This window comes from Salvia splendens, chromosome 18 (genome assembly GCF_004379255.2).
Source record: "Salvia splendens isolate huo1 chromosome 18, SspV2, whole genome shotgun sequence".
In the NCBI taxonomy this organism is placed as follows: Eukaryota; Viridiplantae; Streptophyta; class Magnoliopsida; order Lamiales; family Lamiaceae; genus Salvia; species Salvia splendens.
In genome coordinates, this window is record NC_056049.1 from 15182992 (window position 1) to 15201800 (window position 18809).

At 33.1% G+C, this 18809-nt stretch overlaps 1 protein-coding gene and 3 long non-coding RNA genes across 7 annotated transcripts; all 4 read right to left on the minus strand.

Annotated features, from left to right (window-relative positions):
- Positions 1-5693: 5693 nt before the first annotated feature.
- Positions 5694-7891, minus strand: LOC121776559 (protein MOR1-like). Of its 3 annotated transcripts, XM_042173740.1 has the most exons (5): positions 7792-7891; positions 7027-7062; positions 6711-6789; positions 6398-6576; positions 5694-5866 (listed from the first exon to the last, which is right to left on the minus strand). In XM_042173740.1, exons 1-4 carry the CDS (start codon positions 7886-7888, stop codon positions 6519-6521), a joined length of 270 nt encoding a protein of 89 aa, XP_042029674.1. In that variant the 5' UTR covers positions 7889-7891; the 3' UTR covers positions 5694-5866; positions 6398-6518. The 3 variants fall into 3 exon arrangements, 1 of the variants encoding a protein (XP_042029674.1); XR_006045324.1 differs by lacking the exon at positions 6711-6789; XR_006045325.1 differs by lacking the exons at positions 6711-6789; positions 7027-7062.
- A 1788-nt stretch (positions 7892-9679) lies between these two features.
- Positions 9680-10799, minus strand: LOC121776165. Its single transcript, XR_006045251.1, has 4 exons — positions 10624-10799; positions 10425-10499; positions 10132-10227; positions 9680-9778 (listed from the first exon to the last, which is right to left on the minus strand). It is a non-coding gene; the product is annotated as an uncharacterized LOC121776165 (long non-coding RNA).
- A 622-nt stretch (positions 10800-11421) lies between these two features.
- On the minus strand, positions 11422-16694 carry LOC121776164. Of its 2 annotated transcripts, none has more exons than XR_006045250.1 (5): positions 16665-16694; positions 13297-13402; positions 12894-12957; positions 12550-12731; positions 11422-11490 (listed from the first exon to the last, which is right to left on the minus strand). It is a non-coding gene; the product is annotated as an uncharacterized LOC121776164 (long non-coding RNA). The 2 variants fall into 2 exon arrangements; XR_006045249.1 differs by lacking the exon at positions 16665-16694 and adding an exon at positions 13510-13582.
- Positions 14560-14910, minus strand: LOC121776166. The gene is made up of 2 exons (XR_006045252.1): positions 14786-14910; positions 14560-14649 (listed from the first exon to the last, which is right to left on the minus strand). It is a non-coding gene; the product is annotated as an uncharacterized LOC121776166 (long non-coding RNA).
- Positions 16695-18809: the final 2115 nt, after the last annotated feature.

Sequence of the window (18809 nt, forward strand, 5' to 3'; positions counted from 1 at the left end):
TATACCCAAAGTATATACACAAAATACACAAGTACATATAGCACACAATACACAACGTGCTCAAAATACATTGCACACAACACACACACTACACACAAAATATATATACAATATACACAAAACAATGCCACACAATATACACAAATACACACCATGTGCTCATAATACATATATTGAACATAATACACACAATACACATACTACTCACACCACATACATTATAACAAACACACACTATATAGAAAAAATATGTACGTAAGGAAAATACAACACTATACATATTGCACAATATACACAAACTAAACATATTATACGCAAAATACATGCACTGTAAACGCAAAACAAAGACTATGTGCTACACACTACAGAAAATACACAATACACACACTACATAAAACACACATTATAGAAAATAAACTCTCATATAGAAAATACACACTGCACATACATATGCACAGAAATACATGTACTGCAAATACACTGCCTACTCAGTTACACAACCTATAAACAAAATACATGCACACATTATAGAAAATAAACTCGCATATAGAAAATACACACTGCACATACATATGCACAGAAATACATGTACTGCAAATACACTGCCCACTCAGTTACACAACCTATAAACAAAATACAAATAATGCGCTGCACACTCACTACAAAATAAATAGTACAGACTATCACTAACTCGCACACTATACACAAAACGGACACACTACACGCACACTATACATACAATACATTGCAGCCAAATATACTAATCAAACTATAAAAAAACACACACTGCACAAAATACACAAATTATACTTAAAATATATACATTACTCATATCATACACAAACTACACTACACATTACAGAAACTATACACAAGATACCCACATTGCACATATTTTAAAACAAATATACACTAGATATACATATAGAAAACGCACATTATACATAATACACAAAGTGTAACACACAACACATTATAAAAAATATACAAAAAGCTACAAAAAAAAACACAGTATATATGCTACAAAAAACACACAGTATACATGTACAAAAAATACACACATATCACACACAATAACACCCTATGCACAAAATACATGCACTGGACGCACACTAACACTCATAATTCACATTCTATACACAATACAAGCACATCACATACATACACAAAATACACACTACAAATAACAAAGTATATACATAGAATACACACAATGCATACTGCACACACTATAGATAAAATAAACGCACTAAATACACAATACACACAGTTTACATACACGTAAGCGAACGAAACACACACCACAATATAAACATAACAAAAAGACTAAATACACCTACACTATACAAAAAAAACATACACACAATATATAATAAATATACATGTACTGAAAATACACAAAATACAAATAAACACTACACACAAATTGCAAATGAAACACTCTATAACCAAACTAGATGCACTACAAACACACTACACACAACGCATTGCAACTATACACAAACTAGATAGATTAATTACATTATACACAAAATACACACATTACACACACTATAAACCAAATACATATACTAGACACTATACATACAGAATTATACATACAGGCAGCTACATACATAAAATACACATATACAAAAAATACAAACAAAGCGCACACAATAAACACACATTGGACACACGCTATACACAATGTTCACAAAACAAATAGACTAAATACACAAAACAGACAGAACCCTAAAATTACACAGAGTATAAACAAAATACAAACATTTCACGCACAAAATACACACACTACATTATACAGAAAATGCACATTATACATAGGACACAAAATACACGCTCTATACAGAGTATTCACAATATACTTAAACTATACACTAAATATACATGTACAAAAATACACACTATAAGCACCATACACAAAGTACAAGCTCTATACACAAAATACAAGCACATTCATATACACACATAACACAAAATACACACAACATAGATTGCACATAATACACAAGACGCTATACCCAAAGTATATACACAAAATACACAAGTACATATAGCACACAATACACACCGTGCTCAAAATAACACTAAATATACATGTACAAAAATACACACTATAAGCACCATACACAAAGTACACGCTCTATACACAAAATACAAGCACATTCATATATACACATAACACAAAATACACACAACATAGATTGCACATAATACACAAGACGCTATACCCAAAGTATATACACAAAATACACAAGAACATATAACACAATACACACCGTGCTCAAAATACATTGCATACAACACACACACTACACACAAAATATATATACAATATACACAAAACAATACTACACAATATTCCCAAATACACACCATGTGCTCATAATACATATATTGAACACAATACACACAATACACATACTACTTACGCCACATACATTATAACAAACACAGACTATATAGAAAAAATATGTGCGTAAGGAAAATACAACACTATACATATTGCACAATATACACAAACTAAACATATTATACGCAAAATACATGCACTGTAAACGCAAAACACAGACTATGTGCTACTCACACTACAGAAAATACACAATACACAAACTACAGAAAATACACCATACACACACTACATAAAACACACATTATAGAAAATAAACTCGCATATAGAAAATACACACTGCACATACATACGCAAAAAAATACATGTACTGCAAATACACTGCCCACTCAGTTACACAACCTATAAACAAAATACATGCACCATAAATACAAAATACAAATAATGCGCTGCACACATACTACAAAATAAATAATACACACTAACACTAAACTCGCACACTATACACAAAACGGATACACTACACGCACACTATACATACAACACATTGCAGCCAAATATACACTAGATATACATATAGAAAATGCACATTATACATAATACACAAAGTGTAACACATAACACATAACACATTATAAAAAATATACAAAAAGCTACAAAAAAAAACACAGTATATATGCTACAAAAAACACACAGTATACATGTACAAAAAATACACACATATCACACACAATAACACCCTATGCACAAAATACATGCACTGGACGCACACTAACACTCATAATTCACATTCTATACACAATACAAGCACATCACATACATACACAAAATACACACTACAAATAACAAAGTATATACATAGAATACACACAATGCATACTGCACACACTATAGATAAAATAAACGCACTAAATACACAATACGCACAGTTTACATACACGTATGCGAACGAAACACACACCACAATATAAACACAACAAAAAGACTAAATACACCTACACTATACAAAAAAAGATACACACAATATATAATAAATATACATGTACTGAAAATACACAAAATACAAATAAACACTACACACAAATTGCAAATGAAACACTCTATAACCAAACTAGATGCACTACAAACACACTACACACAACGCATTGCAACTATACACAAACTAGATAGATTAATTACATTATACACAAAATACACACATTACACACACTATAAACCAAATACATATACTAGACACTATACATACAGAATTATACATACAGACAGCTACATTCATAAAATACACATATACAAAAAATACAAACAAAGCGCACACAATAAACACACATTGGACACACGCTATACACAATGTTCACAAAACAAATAGACTAAATACACAAAACAGACAGAACCCTAAAATTACACAGAGTGTAAACAAAATACAAACATTTCACGCACAAAATACACACACTACATTATACAGAAAATGCACATTATACATAGGACACAAAATACACGCTCTATACAGAGTATTCACAATATACTTAAACTATACACTAAATATACATGTACAAAAATACACACTATAAGCACCATACACAAAGTACAAGCTCTATACACAAAATACAAGCACATTCATATACACACATAACACAAAATACACACAACATAGATTGCACATAATACACAAGACGCTATACCCAAAGTATATACACAAAATACACAAGTACATATAACACAATACACACCGTGCTCAAAATACATTGCATACAACACACACACTACACACAAAATATATATACAATATACACAAAACAATACTACACAATATACGCAAAATACATGCACTGTAAACACACTATATAGAAAAAATATGTACTTAAGGCAAATACATCACTATACATATTGCACAATATACACAAACTAAACATATTATACGCAAAATACATGCACTGTAAATGCAAAACACAGACTATGTGCTACACACACTACAGAAAATACAAAATACAAAATACAAAATACACAAACTACAGAAAATACATAATACACACACTACATAAAACACACATTATAGAAAATAAACTTGCATATAGAAAATACACACTGCACATACATATGCAAAAGCATACATGTACTGCAAATACACTGCCCACTCAGTTACACAACCTATAAATACAAAATACAAATAATGCGCTGCACACTCACTACAAAATAAATAATACAGACTAACACTAACAAAAAATACAAACAAAGCGCACACAATAAACACACATTGGACACCCGCTATACACAATGTTCACAAAACAAAAAAGGCTAAATACACTATACACAAAATAGACAGAACCCTTAAATTACACAGACTATAAACAAAATACAAACATTTCATGCACAATATACACATACTACATTATATTACACAAAATACACGCTCTGTACTCAAAATACAAGCACCGCACATACTCACACTACATAAATTACACATAAATGCACATTATACATTGGACACAAAATACATGTACAAAAAATACACACATATCACATAACACACACAATACACAAAATAAAAGCACTTGGATACATAAAATACACGCTCTATACACAAAATACAAGCACCACACATACACACACTACATAAATTACACATAATACACATGCTATAGACAAAATATATAAACAAAATACATACAATTCATACATACAATTCATACTCTACACAAAACAAACGTGACTAAATACACAATACACAAAAAAACACAGTTTACACACACACACACACACACACATACACATACACATACACATACAAAATCCAGACACTATGTTACACACACAATACAATCACACTACAGCAAACATACACACTACAAACATATACGCACTATACAAAAATATACACACTCCACGAACTATAAACACACTAGATACACTACACTTAGGTGGCACATACTACACTCATTATGCACACGATAAATAAGAATGCCAAAAAAAAAATAATAAGACAACTTTTGAGGGGTTTAGATGTTTGATGTTAAACACACTTCATGGCCTGAGCACGAGTCTTTATGTCGGCTCCTCTTTGAGTGATACCTATCAAGTAAAAACTAGCATACGTAAGAAATAACCAAAAGCTTATTAATTTTAACTCGACGAATATCAGAAAAACATCAGGAAAAAATGCATTTGCATCTCATAACTACGTTTAAGAGTTACGATTGTGACAAATAACTACATAGCCAATCAAAGAAATGCAAATAAATTTTCATGGTTATGATTGCACCAAACTATTATTACCTGAAAGGAAAAGCACAACACATTCTTTAGGAAACTTTGATGCAGTCGCAGCAATATGGGTGACAACATAAATAACTTGTTGCAGGACCTTCTCAACAGACCATTCTTACGTTAAGTTCAGTAGTCCAAGTAGTCGGTAACAACAAAGAAGTTATGTAAAAAATTTAGATTTCTAGATGCAGCACCAAAACATCTCTTGGGATCAGCATTTGCAATTCATAGCACACCTTTCATCCCTTCAACAGCCTGTTGCCAAAAAACATCAATAAGTTTCTCAAGAGAAAGCTATAATTGCCCAAATAAACGTAGAAATGACACCGGACAAACAAAACAGAATCGGAGATACTATCAGTACACAAAATTATGAAGAAAAATTAGAACAGTGGATAAACAAAGTTCTAATTCAAGCAATAAGAAAAGTGCTAATACAATTTTGAAAAACTAATAATTATATAAGATCATGTGAACATACAATTTTTAACATTTTAAGATATTACCGACCAGCATCAACGACTCAGTAATGCAATCTTGTTAGATCTTTTAAAAAAAATGTCAATCTATTTGCTTCCTCAGTATTGTACAAACTTTTCAAACTAAAATCCAAAGAATTATCTACATAGTAAGTTAGTTAAGATGTCCAAAATAGATTAAATGGGATTCGAAGACTGTTGATTCCCAATAACTAATATTAAAAAATTATCACACTATTTGGTTCTTCGGGCAACTTTTTTCAAATGCATCGATTAACAAATCTGAGTAGATATTTCAAAGACATACCTAATCTTCCGAAAAGCATTCCATTGAAAAATATTCCTCATCATTACCCCCTACCCTGTTCAGGAGAACCATATTCTATGATTTTTAAAGCTTCATTCCAGTCTGTGAGCCCAATACCAGACTAAGTCTGCGGCATTGGTAGTCTATCTGTGTGGATTTCAGAAACGCCATAGTTCTCCCTGAGAGTTCAAAAAAAACATAAATTAGTAGAAAGTGAACACATCTTATAAATTATTAAGACATGTGTTCAAGGGTAAAATAGCAAATCAGTTTGGATAGTGGTGTTGATTATAGACAATCAGTAATTCAGTACATAAAAGTTTGAGTAATGATTGAATGTTGGGATGCCCATGGGTCTTGATATGTCCCCACTTTGTTCAGCTGGATCAGACCTATGGGCCAATGAGGTCATTAATAACTAATTACCATAACCAAAAAGGAAAGGACCAATGAGGTCATTAATAATTTTTCCCTTTAATAGTATGCAAATATAAATTATAGCAACAATTTACAATGAATGTATTGCCTTGATACACAACAATTTGGAACAGATTTGGGTCCAAAGTCATTCCTCTCGATCATTTAAGTATATTATAGAGTATACATAAATAACAACAAGTTCAACATACCTCGGAGCTTCCTGACATATATCCAAATATCATCACCTACATAATTTTCAGAATTATCAGGAAAGACGATGTTCAAAACAGAAGTAATAACTATGCATTCACTCGCCACAACTTCCTTAGCTTAACAAAACTTTGGATACTGATTGAGATATTACATTTAAAAAAAAGAAATTCAATCCAATTCAAAAACAGCCGAAATCACATGCCAAAGACATATAGCCAGAAGACTATTAACAACATATCACATAGACAGTTAACAAATCAGTTACCTTCTCAGCCAAGCAAGGAAGAAAGATGGTTTCCTAAACTTTTGTCATAGTGTAGCCCTCATTTCTCAACATATCCAGAAGCTCGTGAATAAATTCAAGTACCTTATCAAAGTTGTAGAAGGTCAAGAGAGATATTTTAAATATGATAGATAAGAATTATCCGAACATATATATTCACTGGCTGTAACATCTATAGAGAGCTAGATATTGGAAAATCAATAACAATTTGTAATTTTAGCAATTCCACAAACAAACTGAATAAAGAAATGTTCTAATAACAAGTGTCTTGAGAATACTCAACAAGTATGATAACTCTCATTTTTTTTTCATAATATCATTAGATAAATTCAGACAGCTAAGCACACGGCATGCTGACAAAAAAACAAATATGATAACTCTATTTTTTTTTCATAATATCATTACAATGAACACACATAAATATGACCTAAATATACAACTGTCATAAATAAGGTCATGCAGTAATTTGAACCCTAACCTTCAAGCCGCTCTTTCCACACAACACTTTTTAGTTGAGTAATCGTCTCTGAATCAATAAGGGATCCTAATCTTCTCCAAATCTCTTCCAAACTCATATCTGTTAGCTGTAAAGAAACTAGGTTAGTTTGTCATATATAAGAGTATCGGTTATTAAAACAATATAGAAAGCATAATGTCATAAGCAATTATATAATATGTCTTGGTTCAATAATCAAAATATAAAATCGTCATAATAATAATAATAATTATTATTATTATTATTATATGTTTTTGTTTTAATTTAGTACGTAATAACTAATTAAGAAAATTTTAATGAAAATTTGAAACTGTGAATTATATTCTACTACATTCATATACTAATAATAACTATAATTATTATTATTGATATTATTTTATTATTTAGAAATCTGAATCTAATTAAGAAAATCATACATTATAATAATAATAAAAATATTATAATTATTATTATATTTCATTAATGGCACGAGATTTTTTGGTGGAGTAGCTCGGTATGATAAAGTAGAATGAAGAAACGGTGATATATTTTATCAGCCCATTGTGCTACTCTTGGGATCAGCAGTTGCTTGTGACAATTCATAGCACACCTTTCACGCCTTCATCAGCCTGTTGCCAAAAACAACAATAAGTTTCTCAAGAGAAAGCTATAATTGCCCAAATAAACGTAGAAATGACATTGGACAAACAAAACAGAATCAGAGATATTATCAGTAGACAAAATTAGAAATGTAGATAAAAAAAGTTCTAATTCAAGCATTAAGTAAAGTGCTAATACAATTTTGAAAAACCAATAATTATATGAGATCATGTGAACATACAATTTTTAACATTTTAAGATATTACTGACCAACATCAACCACTCAGTAATGCAATCTTGTTAGATCTTTTAAAAAAATGTCAGTCTATTTGCTTCCTCAGTACTGTACAAACTTTTCAAACTAAAATCCAAAGAATTGTCTACACATTAAGTTAGTTAAGATGTCCCTAATAGATTAAATGTGATTCGAAGACTATTGATTCCCCATAACTAATATTAACAAATTATCATACTATTGGTTCTTCGGACAACTTTTTTCAAATGCATCGATTAACAAATCTGAGCAGATATTTCAAAGACATACCTAATCTTCTGAAAAAGCATTCCATTGAAAAATATTCCTCATCTTTACCCCCTACCCTGTTCAGGAGAACCATATTCTATGATTTTAGCCCAACAGTAGACTAAGCCTGCGGCATTGGTAGTCTATAATGATTGCGGCATTGGTAGTCTATAATGATTGAATGTTGGGATGCCAACGGGTCTTGATAAGTCCCCACTTTGTTCAACTGGATTAGACCTGTGGGCATTAAAAACTTATTACCATAACCAAAAAGGAAAGGACCAATGAGGTCATTAATATTTTTTCCCTTCAATATTATGCAAATATAAATTATAGAAACAGTTTACAATGAATGTCTTGCCTTGTCACACTACAATTTGGAACATATTTGGGTCCAAAGACATTCCACTCCATCATTTCAGTATATTATAGAGTATACATAAATAACAGCAAGTTCAACATACTTAATTGTGCCTCGGTAAGGATCCTGACATATATCCAAATATCATCACCTATATAATTTGTAGAATTATCAGGAAAGACAATGTTCAAAACAAAAGTAATAACTATGCATTCACTCTCCACAACAACTTCCTTAGCTTAATAACACTTTGGAGATGCTGGTTGAGATATTACATTTTAAAATAAAAAAGAAATTCAATCCAATTCAAAAACAGCCAGAATCACATGCCAAAGACATATAGCTAGAAAAACTCTTAACAACAAATAAAAGCATATCAAATAGACAGTTAACAAATCAGTTACCTTCTCAACCAAGCCAGGAAGAAAGATGGTTTCCTCTACTTCTGTCATAGTGTAACCCTCATTTCTCAACATATCCAGAAGCTCGGGAATAATTTCAAGTACCTTATCAAAATTACAGAAGGTCAAGAGAGATAGTTTAAATATGATAGATAAGAATAATCCGAACATATATATATGCACTAGTTGTAACATCATTAGAAAGCTAGATATTGGAAAATCAATAACAATTTGTAATTTTAGCAATTCCACAAACAAACTGAATAAACAAATGTTCTAATAACAAGTGTCTTGAGAATACTCAACAAATATGATACCTCTCATTTCTTTTTCATAATATCATTGGATAAATTCAGATAGCTAAGCACACGGCATGCTGACATAAAAAAAAAACTAATCGAAGCTTAAAAGAAAATTTCAAGTTACAGAATAGAAACTAGAATTTATGTTGAAAGAACCTTCTGCAACATCTCAATGCCATTAACTTGATCTTTGAAGTCAGCACTTAAGAGCCTCCGATGAAGATCCTCTCGAAAGTATTTCATGACATCATTCTGTTTGAGAGGTAAAGCAAAGTCACTTACAAGGATCTATAAAGAATGTAAAAACAAGTCAACACTAATGGTCTAACACCATTTACCCAAACCCAAAAGCTGACAAAAGTTCTCAAAAGTTGTATGAAGGCTTCCTCTGGGGTGTGGAAAATCTAATCCCCAAAATTAATAAAGATATCTTAAAATAGATTGGAAACCTCAAGATCTTGAATTTCCTCTATTCTCAATTCTTCAAATTTGAATCTGCGAACAATAATCCTTTCCCTGTCATCCTGCGAGAGTAACACTAAGTTAATAATCTCTTTTATTTCCAAAACAAGATACATGCACTGTTTGCAGCCTGCAGTTACCAAAATATTTGCACCTTATTGCCCTAAAAAATAAATCTGCACCAACCTTGTTTGAATCTTTCAGGCTGATCAAAACATGTGACTGAATGTTGATGTCTTGAACAGACAAGATGGATTCTTGCCTGGATCCCTTGTTAGGTACACCTCTCTGAATAAATAGGACATCAATTAACAAATAATTTATGGTTCAAAATAAAGATATTAACCAAAAAAAAACTGAAGAATGGTCCATTTCTCCTTCCATGCCGAGATTCGCGGTCGCCATGACCAATCGGTTTAGCTGTCTTTAGGGCTGCTTTCGGACCTAATGCTTGACGAGACAGATCGACCAAATCAAGTAAAAACTATCATATAAGAAATAACCAAAAGCTTACTAATTATAACACCACCAACATCAGAGAAAAATATGAGCATTTGCCTCTCAAAACTACATGTAAGATTTACAACTGCTACAAATGACTACATTGCCAATAAAAAAAACTAATCGAAGGTTAAAAGAAAATTTCAAGTTACAGAATAGAAACTAGAATTTATGTTGAAAGAACCTTCTGCAATATCTCAATGCCATCAACTTGATCTTTGAAGTCAGCACTTAAGAGCCTCCGATGAAGATCCTCTCGAAAGTATTTCATGACATCATTATGTTTGAGAGGTAAAGCAAAGTCACTTACAAGGATCTATAAAGAATGTAAAAACAAGTCAACACTAATGGTCTAACACCATTTACCCAAACCCAAAAGCTGACAAAAGTTCTCAAAAGTTGTATGAAGGCTTCCTCTGGGGTGTGGAAAATCTAATCCCCAAAATTAACAAAGATATCTTAAAATAGATTGGAAACCTCAAGATCTTGAATTTCCTCTATTCTCAATTCTTCAAATTTGAATCTGCGAACAATAATCCTTTCCCTGTCATCCTGCGAGAGTAACACTAAGTTAATAATCTCTTTTATTTCCAAAACAAGATACAAGCACTGTTTGCAGCCTGCAGTTACCAAAATATTTGCACCTTATTGCCCTAAAAAATAAATCCGCACCAACCTTGTTTGAATCTTTCAGGCTGATCAAATTTTTTTATAATTTAGTAATAACCAATTATGAAAATTTTAATGAAAATTTTAAATTACATTCTAACTACATCAAAATACTAATTAATAATTATAATAATAATAATTATTATTATTATATTATTATTTCTTATTATTATGCTATATATTTACTTATTAAGAAAATCTGAATTTAAATAATAAAATTATGCATTATAATAATAAAAAATATTATAACAACTATTATTATGTTTTTCATTAATAATTCATTAAGAAAATCTTAAAATAATTTTAATATTATTGATTATATTAAAATTATTATTATTATTATTATTACTTATTTATTAATAAAATTTTAATTATCATTAGATCATTCAGCCAAGGCAGAGGGCGGCAGGGAAACTAGGGCACTGTGGGTGGCACCGCCATGGCGCCACATTCATGGCGAAGTAGGGTGTTTTCGAGGGACTGTAAACTGATTCTAAAAAAAGCCCCAAGTTTTGAGTTAACTTGTCCTTTTATTTTATTAATTGGGCAGGGTTCAGGGCTAAAAACAAAGGCCATGGCACTGCCATGGCGCCTCACTCATGGCGACAAATGTTCAAAACAAAAGTAATAACTATGCATTCACTTGCCACAACTTTCATAGCTTAAGAAACAATGAATATAGTATAAAAAGTCTAAATGAACAACCCAACAATAGTAAGTTATAAGCTTACCAAGAATATTATAACCTATAGCCAAATTATTTAACACAGCTTTGGGGTGTCCCCATGTCGTTCAGCAGTTAACTTGTGACAATTTGCAAGGATTTTAACTGGCTAATTACCTGCCAACAGGAATACATGGAACGATATAGCACACAAAAACAATAAAGCACTAGAGACTTATGCAATGAAGAATAAATAAGGTTGTTGGCTAACTCGTTACCTCAGCTCCATAGTTATCTAATAAGACTCCAACATGGTCAGCGGACTCGGTCCTCGTTCTGTTGTTCCTAGAACGCAAACCCTGTAAAATTTAAGGAATAGTCGTTGCAGCAGAATATGTTTGGATGACTTGGTTCATCAGTTCATGCATTTTTTCTCGAACTTTTCAATGTTATGTCCAGACTGCAGTCCAAGATAATAAGACATTAGATACTGCTTGAGATATTACTTTCTGAAAAAAAATAAAAAGAAATTCAATCCAATTCAAAACAACCAGAATCATTTGACATTAACTTACAGACAGAAAACTCATAACAATAAAGAAAAGCACATCACATCAGTTACCTTCTGATAGTGTAGCCCCTCATTTCTCAACAGATCCAGAAGCTCTTGAAGAAATTCAAGTACCCTATCGAAGTTAAAGAAGATCAAGAGTCAAGAAAGGATCCAAGATTGTTTAAATATGTTAGATAAGAATTATCAGGACATATGTATTCTAGAATGCAGGATATTGTGTCTAAAATCTCAGAATGAGACCAAACATACGGTTGATGGACATTTTTATAACCAATAAGTGGGATACAATGAACCCACGATGCAAAACCATAACTTAAGGGAGAAAACACACATAAATCCAGTAACAAATTTCCATGTAAATCATACGGTTGAGGGACATGTTTACACCCAAAAAGTGGGATACAATGAGCCCACGATGCAAATAAGGTCAAGTAATAATTTGAACCCTAACCTTTAAGCCGCTCTTTCCACACCGCACATTTTAGTTGAGTAATCGTCTCTACTTGAATAAGAGATCCTAATCTGCTCTCAATCTCTTCCAAACTCATTTCTCTTGGCTGTAAAGAAAAATGGGTTGTTAGTCAAAAATATCTATCGTGATGTCCCAAATAATAATGCATTCAGCTATCATACCGAAGGTAAGAGGGGGAAAAGAAAACAGCACCTCAACATCTTCAAGCTCCAGAGGCATAGTTGAGTGATAATCTCTACTTTTTTCTCATTTTTTTTCCTTTTTTATTCCTTTTTTTCTTTTTTCCATTTGTTTACTTTTTCCTCTTTATTCTTTTCTTTTTTTTCCTTTTTCTTTTCTTTTTTTGGGAAGTGTTCTCTATACAGGTTGCCCAGAGCTTGAATAGGTTCAGCTGCAACAACGCTTTTTTTTTTCCTTTTTTTCTTCCTATCGTAATGTTTACATCTGTAACCTGCAAGATTAAAAAATGTTGCTAAGGCAACACCGATTACATAGTCACAATATTAACACCAACAACATGTTCTACATAGAGTCAAGAGAGAACTGAATTAACTTGTGGACTTGCGGCCATTGAAACCATAGCATACCTTCTTTATTGTTCGACAAACTTCCGAAAAATCTACAGGAGTAATCTTTTTGGTGGATGCAAGTTCTGTTAGTTCAGCGACAACCTCTTTCCTCTCACACCATTTGAACCTTTTTGAAAATAAAATATAAACAGTATGAATAAAATGCTACCAGAATTATAATTATCTGCAATGGATATGTGGCACGAGAAAAATCAATATAATGATATCAAAAAGTGGAATAACCTAATATATTTTTGATTATGAGATAAATGAGTTATAATGGAAAGTAGCATAATACCTTTAGAAGCACCATATGGCTTTAATCATTCGCTATTCGCTAATAATAGCTAAAGCAGAACCTTGTATATCTCTCAAGTTTTTGGATACCTACAGTTGTTATGTATAGCTGAAGACCGCAACAAACGATGAAAGGTCAACAATTCTCATAACAGGAGGTCTTATAACACTATTTTCTAATAAGACATTATACAAAAGGTAAGAGGGGAAAAGAAAACAGTAGCTCAAACCCCAACATCTTCATGCTCCACAGGTTTTAGTTGAATAATCGTCTCTACTTCTTTTTTCTTTCTTTTTTTCCTTTTTTTTCTTTTTTCCCCCTTTTTTCTTTTTTTTTCTTTTTATTTTTGTTTTCTTTTCCTTTTTTGTCCTTTTCCTTGGGAAGTGTTCTCAGACCCCTATAAAGGTTGCCCAGTGCTTGAATAGCTTCAGCTGCAACAGCAACGGTTTACATCTGTGATATAAGCTGCAAGATTCAAAAATATTGCTCAGGCAACACCAATTACTTGGTCAAGATATTAACAACAACAATATGCGATGTATAAAGTCAAGAGAGAACTGGATTAACTTGTGGACTTGTGGTAATGGAAACCATAGCATACCTTCTTTATTGTTCGACAAACTTATGAAGAATCTCCAAAAGCAATCTTTTTGGAGGATGCAAGTTCTGTTAGTTGAGTAATCGTCTCTACTTGAATTCCTAATATGCTCTCAATCTCTTCCAAACTGATCTCTTGGCTGTAAAAAAAATGGGACGGTTAGTCAAAAATATCTATTGTGATGTCCCTAATAATGTATTAAGCCATCATACAAACGGTAAGAGGGGAAAAGAAAACAGCAGCTCACACCTAAACATCTTCATCCTCAACAGGCCTAGTTGAGTAATCGTCTCTACTTCTTTTTTCTTTTATTTTTCCTTTTTTTTCCTTTTTTCCCCTTTATCCTTTTTTTCCTTTTCTTTTTTTCCCTTTTTTTCCTTTTTTTCTTATAGTAACCTGGAAGATTCAAAAATGTTGCTCAGGCAACACCAATTACTTGGTCACGATATTAACACCAACAATATGTTGTGCATAAAGTCAAGAGAGAACTGGATTGACACCTTATTTATTGTTCGACAAACTTCTAAAAAATCTCCAAGAGCAATCTTTTTAGTGGATGCAAGTTCTGTTAGTTCAGCAGCAGCCTCTTTCCTCTTACACCATTTGAAGATTTTCTCACAACACACTCTTTAGGAAGCTTCGATGCTACTGCAGTGATTTGGGTGACAATATCAATAACTTCATGCAGGACCTGTTCATCAGACCATGCTTAAGCAAGTTCAACATTCCAAGTAGTCGATAACAACAAAGAAATTATGTAAAAATTTTAAGTTTCTGGATGCAGCACCTGAACATTTTTCTCATTCCAGTTGGGAATAACACAAAGTAAATGGATCGACCTCTCAACAGATGGATCCAAATCAGTTTGTGATTCAACCTACTCTTTAAAAGACACAACAACTGAAACAAAAAATTCATAAATTAAAAATTGTACTACAGATTTTATCATTAGCAAGATAACAATTTTGAATGGGTGGCCTCGTTTCTAATGCATTTCATACAAAAGCATCTCAAAAGTTTAATACTCTAACATAGAAGAACCAAAGACAACATGTATACTACAAGATTATCTAACCTTTTTAGAAAAGACCAATAAACAAAGCAGTCAATCCACACCCCATATACTATTTTGCTTCAAATATACATGATACATTTTTCTAAATTAAAAAATGGCAACAGAATTGATAAAGGTTTATCTTAAGAGCAAAAGGAAAATTCAAAACAAGCAGATTATAGGATCCATATAACTGTAAACATAGGAGGAGGAATAACTAAGAAAAATTTCATACTAACGTTGCTGAATCTATAAAATATTTAGGTAGACAAAGAAACCACACATGGAATGACTGACAATCTTCAACGGGAGCATATTAACTAACCAGAAAAATTTTCCTTAAGAAAAACAGAAGAACGATAAAAATATAATGAGACCTAATCATCTATGAAACAGATGCACCGGTCAAGAGTTATTTTTCTAACCATACATTAGCATCAAAGCCAGATAAATTGTTTCCATTTGTAACAAATTTCTCTGACGCAGGATATTGTGACTAAAATCTCATTTAAGAGACCAAACATGCAATCATTGTTTCCCTTACTGCAAATCATACGGTTGATGGACATGTTTATACCTAAACAGTGGCATACAAGAACCCTTGATGCAAAACCATATCTTAAGAGGAAAAACACATAACAGACCTTAGTTGAGTAATGTCTCTACTTGAATAAGGGATCCTAATCTGCTCTCAATTTCTTCCAAACTCATTTCTCTTGGTTGAAAAGAAAAATGGACCAGTTAGTCAAAAATATCTATCATGATGCCCCAAATAATAATGTATTCAGCTAGCATACTAAAGGTAAGAGGGGGAAAAGAAAACAACACCTCAACATCTTCAAGCTCCACAGGCATAGTCAAGTAATAGTCTTCTCCTTTCAAAGAATCCTCAACCCTCTTCTACTGGGTAGTATAATAAAGGTAGGGGTCGAATCCCACAGAGATGGTGCGCTAAAACTATTGCAATGATATTCTGGAGGGTTTGGTTAGCTACCACGCTTTGGGTTGAGACTTATCTTGGCTGGAATTTAAGGTGGTACTCTACTAACTAGGAGGTGGGAAAGGTGTTGGACAGGCGGCTGTGTACGTGGAAAGTGGGAAACATGGTTTTTGGCTAATAAATGTGCAAGGTACGAGTTTACTATAAAAGGTTAAACAGAATATCAGAGGAAAAAGTGGTAGTTAGGTGACTAGGCCTACAGGTCTGAAAAGTAACAGCTGAAAAGTAAGGAAAAGTAAAGGACAAGCAAAAAGTAACTAAAAAGTAAATGTGGTCCCAAATTTGGATGTGGACATTGTCTTCTCCAGCAAGTCTGAACACAAATCAAACAACTCAGGTTCCATGAACGAGAAATGCAGATTAACAACTTCACAAAAACGGATCTACTAAACTCCAAATCAAAAGATCAAACACTGAAACTGCAATTATGCTTACTGGTCGACATGCAAGGTGGCAGAAATCACGTAAACTAGGCTTTCAACCTTAACCATCTCAGATCTAAAATCTAAACTCAGGCAGATTAACTACAGAAATGAAAACATGCGATTCAACACTGGAAATTACCGTAACAGCTAGATCTAAGCTATCTAGGCAGAAAGAAGAAAGAACAACGATACAACCGAACGAAACAACTTCATAGCAATTTAGAAAACATTTGGATCACAACCAAGACTTCAAAATAAGCAAAATACTGGAAATGCGAAAGATCCAACGTAGAGAAAAACGAACAAGATTAACTAGAAAGCAAATAAAGATTGTTTTTGCCACTCCGGGCGATGAAACTGTTGACACTACGAGACACGCTGGCTGGAACGAGAACTTCTGGAACTCCGGAGACTTCTGGAACTCAGGTGATCATGGTTGTGGCAAGGAATGAGCCTCTGGACTGGGCTGAAAGACTGAACTACCGAGAGAATTCTACCTAAGAATGGATGATGATGAATGAACGCCCCTTTTATCTCTCCAAGTGGCTTCCTTTTATAGGGAGGCTTGCCCTTGATTTTAGGGTAAAACCTCATTGCGAAATGACTTCTCTGCCCTTAATTGCGGTTGACCAGCCCCAGCTATCCTTCTTCTCCACCTCGAGCCATATTTTTTTGCATGCATCATGGTCAGTATGTAATCGTTCTGACGCCATTTTCACCTGAAGTATCTGAAGCTTTGCCTACTGGCTAGAACACTCATCCTGCACACTTAAGCAACTGTTTTGCAGATATAATCCAATTATGCACATCATACTGACCAGTAACCAAGGCCTGACCAGTAACCAAGGCCTAGAATACGACTTATCAAACTGCTAACACTTACCACATGCTTGTCCTCAAGCGTGAAAAACAAACAAAAAGAAATAAGTCGAATTCTAGCCTGGTTACTCCCCTGACCGACTTAATCCTAAACTAGACCCTAGACTACAACGAAAAGAGAAAATAAAAAACACAAAAACAAGCACAGAAAAGAAAACACATAAACGAACACAGAAAGACTAAACACAAAGATTGGTCTATATTTTCAACCATCCCTCCCCTCGGGATCAGGTGCAATCCGGCCTTAGACAGCCTTGAACTTCCGCCGCCCCCCTTTCTCTCCCAGTCAGTATATCCGCTCGTCAAGATCGCCCAAACTTTCGGACAAACACTAGGTTCACTCAGTCACTCATACCTCTCCGGGAATGTTAGGACTGTTCTCTCATAGTGCTCAACCACAATTGCTTCGGACTTAGATTTCACGTGGAACTACTGAAGGGCTTAAAGGCTTGAACGGGGCTATTGGTTTGTAGTGTTTTGGGTGGATGTTCCTAAGGCTCTAAGGTTCAAAAAACTTCTATTTTATTTTATGTGGGGGAACTGTGTGCATTTCGGCCTCTGGTTAGTTGCTCTTCTTGGCTGGCACTTCTGGTTTTGATCTCCAACTGGTCAGTAGCTTCTTGTGGCTTCGCCACCCTTGTGCCTTCTTCATTTTTTTGTGGCCAAGTT